General features: G+C 33.3%; 1 protein-coding gene across 1 annotated transcript in view; it reads right to left on the minus strand.

The window, feature by feature from the left end:
- The window catches only part of ABCA10 (ATP-binding cassette, sub-family A (ABC1), member 10), a 106,615-nt gene that overhangs the window by 79,063 nt on the left and 17,362 nt on the right, over positions 1–10,190 (minus strand). The window contains exons 2-5 of the mRNA XM_011983972.1: positions 6,189–6,470; positions 4,757–4,899; positions 2,939–3,143; positions 52–216 (exon numbers count right to left, since the gene is read on the minus strand). Coding sequence (XP_011839362.1) covers positions 52–216; positions 2,939–3,143; positions 4,757–4,852 — 466 coding nt within the window. The 5' untranslated portion in view covers positions 4,853–4,899; positions 6,189–6,470. The remainder of the gene's footprint in view (positions 1–51; positions 217–2,938; positions 3,144–4,756; positions 4,900–6,188; positions 6,471–10,190) is intronic.

The following is a 10,190-nucleotide window of genomic DNA, read 5'->3' on the forward strand; positions in this document are numbered from 1 at the left end:
GGATTCCGTGAAGTACCAAAAAAAAATTATAATCAGTTTTCATACAGTTACCTGTGTATTCAGTGTGTTCCTTTATAGGTGGGATTCTATATCCCCAATTAAACTTCAGCTGATATGAGAAAGTATCACGAAATATAACTCCCACTACTTCATGGTACTTTTTTGGAAGTACTATATCCATGGTCTCTTCGTCTGGTGTCCCAATGACTGTTCTTCCTACCATGTATGAAAAATATAAATAAATAATCATGTAAACTTATTACTAGAGGACACAAAAACAAAATACAATTGCTTATTTTATATAAAATTAGTGGTGTTACATATTATTTCTGGATAGTTGCCTCTTAGTAAAAGGCTGAGTGAAACTCAATTGTTTTAATTTCAGTGTAAATACATGAAAAGACACAAAGGATATATTGTCTTTTAAAAATTTGCAGCATATTGTTTTTAGTGTGATCTCATTTTGGTAAAGAAAAACTGAATTTGTGTGCCTATGTAAGCATAGAAACATATTCTATATATGACTATGTGCATATTTGCCTTAAAAGATACACACAATTTGAATGAGGGGTAGGGGGGGAGAGGAAGCAGTGGTGAAGACGAAAGGAAAAGCTCTCATATTTTTGCTTCATACAAGTTTGTACTATTCAACTTTTTTTAAAAGTAGATATTACTTTAGTAACTAAAATAATTTAGGAATTAAAAGGAAAAATATTTAAGGTAAGCAATACAAATACTGAGAATTTCGTGTTTTCTTTTTTTCTGCCGAGATTATAAACTGGTATCTATCACATGAAAATAGAATGCTAGAAGTAAATTGTATACAAAGAATCAGAGTACAAAAACCAAAAAGTATAGTCTACCTACAGATTCTCTGAGGTCAAGAACACTCTCTAAGAATTAAGTTTATAGTAATCAGTGCATAATGAATGGGTTCACCATCTGCAGGAGTAATCCACCCAGTAAGTGTTTAATAGATCTATTACTAACAGAAGCTTTGAAAATCACTGAAGTCCAGTTAGTGCCTCCTTTTTTACATGTTTATGTATTATGTTCTCAAAATTTTATTAATTTTAAATTTCACTCAGGGTGAAGTCTACATTAAGATGAAAAAACTGTTTATTTTATGCTGTAGCCATACCTTTCAAAACACCTCATCCTTCCAAATATAGAGTCAGGTGGTAAAACTTTTATGAGGACAATGCTAACATCACTGATTTTTTCTAGAGGTATAAAAAATACTGTCAAGGCCAAACCATGAATACTTATGCTAAAAAGCAAGAGTTAGATAAATGTAGAGTAAGAGGACAATGCTAACATCACTGATTTTTTCTAGAGGTATAAAAAATACTGTCAAGGCCAAACCATGAATACTTATGCTAAAAAGCAAGAGTTAGATAAATGTAGAGTAAGACAGTGAGAGAGGAGCTGTGGTTGGAACAGGCCAGCATGGTAGTTGTAATGAAGTACTTTATATAAGAAAGAGGCAGAGTCCAATGGTTCATCAGACTAAGACAGAAAGTGGCAATGAGCTTACACTGTGCATACAGGAAGAATAGTCCCTGAGGCTTCAGGAAATGCTTCATGAGTTCAGAACAAATGAGTTAAATGACAACACAAAGGAAGCGAGTAGAGACAGATCAGGGCAGAATCAACACTGTGGTGAGGCAGAACATGTAAACAATGCAAGTAAGGGGAGGCCGACGGAAGTCAAAGCTCCAGAAACTGCAATGAAGAATTACAAAACAGGGTAAAGCAGCCAGGGATAACAATACCCATTCCAAAGCTTGCATAAAATAATTAAAATTCAGAATTTGGAGGTGTCCCTTGGCATGGTAATCCAGACACCAAAAAACTAAAGAAAAGTTTCAGAAAGACAAGAAAAAGCAGTGATTGGAGCTGCGATATTAACAGCTTGGATAAAATGTACAAAGGGATGAAATGGTCAATGTTCAGAACACTAGCAGAATGAGAGTTAACAACAAGAGAAATTTGATAGTAGGCTAAGATTACTGAAGAAAAGAACATTTTATCCTGACACCTTCCCTATGCGGGAGCAAAGGCCTCTATGGAGCAGGCCAGAGACCAGAGCTGACAGCCAGTAGTTACTCCTAATGGCAGTAGAGATATAAAGGATGGTAGGCAAAGGTCTCGCACAGTAAGTATGACTCTCAGATGTTCTTATTTCTTTATAAGATGCATACATCAAATTAATGCAGCAGCCTACATAACATAGAGACATCTATTTTCTGAGTCCAGATATCCAGAAAAAGTCTCATGGGGAAAAAAAAAAAAAGCCTCACTACTCTATGATCAAGGGCCGTGAATTTGTTGACGTTCAGTAGCCAATACCTGATTTGATTTTAAATAGATTTTACATGCCCTGAGCTATACATTTTAACTATTTTTATACACCAAACAGTAATGCTTTTTTAATGCCACTGCTAAGCTTGAGTTTGAATTTCAAACATCTTTGATTTATAATTCCTATATACTGGGAACTATATTTATTTCAATCTCAATTGAAAATAATTAAAAATCCTTAAAAATTTTTGAAACTCTTTAAATTATAGAATACCAACTCAAATAGAAAGTTCTTTAAGTTAAGTTTGGGAAAAGTGAAATTTGTATCATCTAAAATGGGTCAAATATTTTTTTTTCCTCCTACTGCAACAGCATGTTCTAGTATAAAGGGCAAATGGCATGTGTGTCATTAAAAAAAAAAAAGAGAGAGAAAAAAAAAAATCAAGTAAATCTATTTCATCTCTTACCCACCTACCGTTAGCCTCACACCAACCCCTGTACTGTATATATAATGAGAATCTTTGCCTCAATTGAGAATGACTGACCCATAAGCTAGATAAGTAAATTCAACCTGCAAAAAAAACTTGAAAATTAAGTCACATAATACTGAAACATTGGTTATTGGACAGCACACCTTTCATAAAGGAAGCCGAAGCCATCTTATTCATTATCCTTCGTGTTACGTTACTGACTGGTGTATATGCCACTACCAGGTCAGAGTCATTAAACTGATCCACACTTCCCAGGACTTTAGGAGGTTGTTCAGGAAAACGGGTAGCTCTGAAGTGTTCCGAAAAGATGCACAAATATAGCCCTAGAAACAATGTTATTGTCCATTCCTCCAGCACACAAAAGAGAAATGAGCCATGTTATAACGTAGTCCAGACCAGTGAGAAACATCCAAACACATTTTTAAGGCAAAATGTATTGTCATTGAGCATAGCTTCATTTCAGTCTGTAATTTTTTTCTGTCCCAATTAATATCTATCCTTTAAAAAAAACAACACCTTTTCAAAAATACACAACTTTTGAGATAATATCAACAATTGTAATCAATCTTAACCCAGTGATTTAGCATTCCTATTAGTGGGACTGCCACTGATTTTATGTCCTCATATTTGAAGCAACGTAAGTATATGGCAACACATAGAACACATTCTTGCCAAAAATATTTAACCAGAATTGGATCCTGCTTTTAGAGCCAACTCACTGCTTACAAAAAATATAGATGATAAAGGGATGACTTAAATGACAACATGGACAGGCAATCAGATAAAAAGACAACATGGAATATTCAACAGGAAAACTAGTTTTGTCTCATTGGTTCCTGAACAAATCAACCTTAAAAGACATTTTGGGGGAAATCTGGAAAATTGAATTTGGCCATGGAACTAGATAATATGGAATTATTTTTAATTTTGTGTAGTGGGATAGTGGTGATGTAGGGAACCAGGTTCTTAATTTTTGGAGACACTAGCTAAAATATTTAGCCATTACATATATTTTGGGGAAGAAGAGGAGACACAGAGATGAAGCAAAGCTGGCAAGATGCTAACAGCTGTCAAATCTGGATGGTGGATGTATAGGTGTTTATTGTACCAATATTTCCACATTTCTGGATTCATATTTTTTTAATTCTAGTGAGTGATAAACATAGATGTATCCTTCTTCAGTATATGAACCAAATTTTTGATTGAACTGCTTCAGAAGCTATCGCAGAGATTTAAAAGGACGATATGAATCCTGTTAGTTCCCACTGAAATGGTATTGACTATTTCTGAACAGACTGCAATCTCTACATGGTCAAGGCAGATCCAGTTATGTCTCATATTCATGTCAGCATACAATGTCTTAATATTCATGTCAGCATACAAGAAACTCAACAGAATGCAAAGGTATTGACAATCTGTGATCTTGTTCCATGAAACCACTCCATGTTGACAAAAAGCATGGCTTTGAAGAGATTCCAAAAAAAGTTTGCAAATTTTTACTCAAAGATATTTTCCCAGTCTTACCAAATAACATGACATTAATCGAAATGTTCCCAAATAGTATCAGGGTTTGCCCATTTAAACATCTATTTTATTTTGCCTAGCTTATCTTTCCCCTGACTGTCCCTGCCCCCAACACAGAAGTTAGCTAAGGGGTATTTCAGAATGACTCTGAGATTTGAATGCATTAATTATGTGGAAAATGGCTGGCTCTATTCTGCAACAGATTATTTTTCAGGAGCTGTCAGATGAGCTCTTTAGTTAATTTCACCTTTGACACAAATAGTATCCTATTTTGCAAAATATATCATTTTGCAGTATTTAGAATCTCAACTCAACTAGCCAGTATGATAATTAAAAATCAGAATTTATAAACAAGAAAAGTAATAAAAATGACATAATACTATATGATGGATTTTCATTTATTAACCACGAAAAAATATATATATAGTGAATCATACCAATAAAGTCTCTCTTTTTATTCTCCATTTTTTAAGAAAATTCTTGTACAGAAGAGCCTGAATTTGTTGACATACACTTATCTCTTTCTTAACCATTTTGTCCTGTTCATTAACAGGGTAAAGTAAATATTGTAGAGCAATAACTAGGGGAAAAAAGGAAAAAAAAGAAAGTTCAGTTACAGAAAGCCTTTGAACATTTTGAAAGCATAATTTTCAGATGCACCAACTAAATGCCTTATATGACATTGTAGTAACATATTCAATCAGGATTTTAAAAAAGAATATAAAGTATTAGTGATTGTAAAATGTCTTCTCAGTTGCTATTTCTCTCCAGGCTTTTATGGCTATGAGGGAGATAAAGGCGATAGTATATAAGTCTTTTCTCCCTTTGTCTCAGGAGTCACTTTTTTTCTGTGAAATCTTAACATTACATCCACCTAAAGTAAATCCCTCAATAAGATCTTAGCAATGTTTAGAATCCAAAAACCACTTTCTCTTTACTTGTTAAGAAAAAGAAGTTTAACAGGAAGAAATCACTTTCTGTTCCTTGTCAGTCAGCAATTTGACCACAAGCAGTCTTATTTTGAATTGCACATTTGGCACATTTATTTGATATCTTGTTAACCACTGGGCAAAGCAAAGTCAAAAACACTATGGTCATTCTTAGAATCCCAAAAAGCTAATTCATTAAATCTCCATTTATGAAGTAAATATGTAAGATACATACAGATTAAAATCAAAAACATCAGCTAATACGACTAGAGTAATTGATTTGTAATAATGATTCTTATTCTTTGTTTTCAGTTTGAAAATCCAGAACTGATCATTTAGTATCACAACTATGACTACTGAAGTCCATTTGAATAAATGTTGATGTTATATACAAATTATAATGTTCGGAGAGAACTTGCTGTATTTCCCTTTTTTCATAAAATAAAATGCAAAGCCAGCAAAACCCAATATAATCTCTACATTCTAACTTAAGAAAGTAGAAACATTAAGACACCAATCTTCACTTTATGGATACAGAGGTCTACTTAAATAGCTCCATAAGCAAACCACAAAAACATTTTAAAAGAACAAAAGAACACAGAAAAAAGGAACTTGCTGTAATGCTCACACATTCTAAAGAAGTAAAACCTTACAAATTCTCCAAAGGATATTCAGAGCAGTGTCAGAGAGAGAATTTATTGTCTGATAATATTTACATACACTTCCGAATCCATCCATCTTTCATTTATCACACTAAAATGTTACATAAGTTTTTAAAATAAAATAATTCACTAGTACTATAACATAAAGCATAAAATAATTTAGAACATCTGAATAATATAATTTTAAAAATTTCAATCAATATGTTTGGCATTGGCTATATACTTTATATCTTAATAATCTTATGCAAAGTGAAAATGTAAAACAAATTTTAACTTACAGTTAAGAAAATAAGAGAGAAGTATTTAGAAGCACTTGGATCCACTTGTCTCTTTTTGTCCAAGAAAACAATGAAGAATCCTTCAAGGACTCCTCTACAAATGGTTGTCTCTTTTAAAACTGTTTTTATTCAGTTTGGCTTCTGAAAAGCCATGGTCTGTGTGTAGAACATGCCAACAAATTCTGTTGTTTTTTTTCCTATGTTTTTCTTCTTGTCCAGTTACTCTTCAGAGACCTGAATGAATTGTTGGCTGAGTGTGTCATGTGGTATTTGTTTATTGCTCTATCTTTTTGGCATACACACAAAAAAGAGATCAAATTCAAAAAGAAAAACCCACATATTTACAATTGCATAGATAACTACATATTTACAATTGCATGACTTTTAATAATTAAAAATTTGACAGCCAAGCTAAAAAAGGAGCAAATTAAAGAGAAAGTTGAACACAGAGAAAATGAGGATTGCTCATCTTAGAAATCTGAATCATTCCAATGAGAAAGTTTTATCTGAAAGTTAACTACATTTCAGTTAAATGGTTCCTTGTATTCACTAATTCCTATGTACTAGAAAGTGTTCTAAGGGTTTAAATGAATTCTCCCATTTGATACTTAAAGCAAATCTACAAAGTTGGTACTCTATTTATATCCGTTAAACAAATTTGAAAGGTGGGGTTAACAGGTGAAGTTATTTGCAGATGTTTAAATAAGTGTGAAGCCAACAGATGAGTCCAGAATAGTGTTTGGACTCCAAGATCCCTCACTCTCAACTACCACTATGAAAATGGTACTAATCAAGACAATGATATCTAATACCCATTTTAAAAATGTAGTGGTATAGACTAGACGGGCATAACTTTAATGATTTTGTTACTTTTTTTTCAGCTACAACTAAATTGGATATTCTCAGAATGGCAAATAATCCCTCTTTATCAACGCTGAAAATCTTATTATGTGATTTTAACTATAATAACACATTTCTTGGTATGGATACAGAAGCTAATGACCATTCATGAACATGACAGAGACAGAAAGGGTAAAGGACTCAGAGACTCTTCAAATTTTCATTAGGAATACAGAAATAAATGGTTCCTTTAATTGTAAATGTCACTAACAACAAAGGAAGCATACTTTAATTGCTTTCCTTTGTTGTTAGTGACATTTCTCTTCCTATTCAGGCAAAATCATTACTAGAAGTAAAAGTTCATGAAATAGACAACATGAAACTTAACCTGGTTCCAATCCCAGACATTAATGGTAATATTCAGCTAAATGGGTGGGGAAAACAACTAAAATCATACTATAATACAGACATACACCCTTCCTAATCACCAAATTTTTAAAATATTTTTTATTTCCATAATTGCTGTGATTTGAATGTCTCCTCTAAAATTCATGTTAAAATTTAATTACCAATGAAACAGTATTGAGAAGTGTAGCCTTTAGAAGTGGTGATTAGGTCATGGGGGCTTCACCTTCATGAATGGATTAATACATTATCTTGGGAGTGGACTCCTGATAAAAAGGATGAGTTAGGCCCAATTCTCTCTCTCTGTCTCATTCACCTTTCACCTTTCCACCATGGGATGACCCTCAGCAGAAACCAGTGCCATGCTCTGGGACTTCTCAGCTTCCAAAATTGTGAGAAATAAGTTTCTTTTCTTTATAAATTACCTAGTCTGCTGGGTACAACTAAATCTGTGGTGTTCTATTGTAGCAATAAAAAACATGCTAAGACAATAATTTTAGGGATTTCAATCTCCAATGTGGTACAGTCAGGAGTCTGAGACCTGCATTGCAGACCTGTCACTCATTGTGTCCCTTGGAGAGGTCATATAAAATCCTCAGGTCTCTGTTACACATTTATAATAGGATTTGGATCCTTTACATTCTAAGCCTTTGTATATTTATAATTATACAGTTCTGCTACAGAGTCAGAATGTTGAAATACTCCAGATTTAGGCTTATGCACATCCACATTATATAATACCAACTAGCGCTTCCTCATCACACTCTTCCTTACTCTTGAATCCTTGACCCCTGAAAGCATGATAGCTTTCAGCAGGTAAATGTACTAATTAATGAACAATCAGAGGCAATTTAGCAGAAGTTGTCCTCCACATATCTCTACTTCATTCTAATTTCCCAGAGGAAACTGAGCCAATTTTTCTCTAAACTCAACACCGCTGCATAATCCTTCAATCAAATTCTATTACCTAATCTAAAAATCTGGCTCTCTTGGTTATCTCTTTTTATTGTTAACTTCTATTATAATCTCTTCTCTCCTTCAGCAGATTATAGCAGGGACTGCTCTAATCTCTTCTCTCCTTCCATCTTTCTTTAGATATGACTGGCAATTACATATGAGAAAATATTGTCACTGCCAGCTTTCTTAAGCTACCTTATCTTATAAAGTATCTTATACATTAGCTCATCTTCTCACAATTACTGCCAAAATTTCCATTGTATTAGTTTCTTAGGGCTGCCATAACAAAGTACCACAAACTGGGTACCTTAGAAATTGATTCGCTCAAAGTGCTAGAGTCTAGAAGTCCAAAAATCATTGTCCTATCTGAAAAGCCATGCTCTCTCTCCCAGCTTCTGGTGATTGCCAGCAACCCTTGTCATTCCTTGACTTGCAGATACATAACTCTAGTACCTGTGTTGTCATTACATGGCATTCTCTCTTCTGTGTGCCTGCGTCTTCAAATAGCATTCTCCTGTGTATTTGTCTCTTTCATTCTACTAATTTTGAGTTAGTTTGCTCCTGTTATTCTAGTTTCTCGAGTTGCCATTTTAGATTATTTGAGATCTTTCTACTTTTTTAATGTAGGCAAATACTGCTATAAACTTCCCTCTTAAAACTGCTTTTGCTATATCCCATTGGTTCTAGTACATTGTGTTCCCCCTTTTTGACTCAAGAATTTTCTTAAAAATTTCCTTTTTAATTCCTCCATTGATCCATTAGTGGCTCACAAGGATGTTGTTTAATGTCCATGTATTTGTACCATTTCCAAAGTTCCTCCTGTTACTGATTTCTAGTTTTATTTCATTGTGGTCAGAAAAGCTACTTGATAAAATTTTGATTCTTTTACACTTGTTGAGACTTGTTCTGTGGCCTATCATATGACCTTTCCTGGAGAATATTCCATGTTTTGTTGAGAAGGATGTATATTCTGCTGCTGTTGGACAGAATGTTTTGTAAATCTCTGTTATGTCCATCTGGTCTAATGTGTGGTTTAATTATAATGTTTCCTTGTGGATTTTATGTCTGGATGATCTGTCTATTCCAGTTCCTTACAATTATTTATTGCAGTATATTTGTCCTTTTAGATCTATTTATATTTGCTTTATATATTTCAGTACTCTTATGTTGGGTACATATGTATATATAATTATTATATCCTGTTGCTGTACTGGCCTCTTTATCATTATATAATGGCTTTATCTCATTTTACAGTTTTGGTTATTTTATCAGATGTAAGTATAGTTACTCCTACTCCTTTTTTATTTCCACGTGCATAAAATATCTTTTTCCATCTCTTCACTTTCAATCTGTGTCTTTACAAGTGTAGTGAGTCCTTTGTGGGCAGCAGATAGTTGGGTTTCTTTTATTCAATCAGCCACTACTTTATGTCTTTTGATTGAAGAATTTATTTCATTTACATTCAAGTTAATTATTGATTGATAAGGGCTTACTGCTGCCATTTTGATACCTGCTTTCTAGTTGTTTTGCGGACCCTTTCTTCTCTTACAATCTTCCTTTGTGTGTAAATGATTTTCTCTAGTAGTATTTTGATTCCTTGCCTTTTATTTTTAATATATCTATTATAGGTTTTTGCTCTGTGGTTACCATAAGGCTGACAAAAAACATCTGATAGTTATGACATGTTATTATAAAATAACTTCTTAACTTTGATAGTAAAGACATAACAAAAAACTGTACACTTAATTCCATTCTCCTCCCACATTTTGAATTTTTGATGTCACAATTTTTTTTTTTTTT

The sequence above is a fragment of the Mandrillus leucophaeus genome, unplaced genomic scaffold (genome assembly GCF_000951045.1).
Source record: "Mandrillus leucophaeus isolate KB7577 unplaced genomic scaffold, Mleu.le_1.0 Scaffold1, whole genome shotgun sequence".
NCBI classification, from domain to species: Eukaryota; Metazoa; Chordata; class Mammalia; order Primates; family Cercopithecidae; genus Mandrillus; species Mandrillus leucophaeus.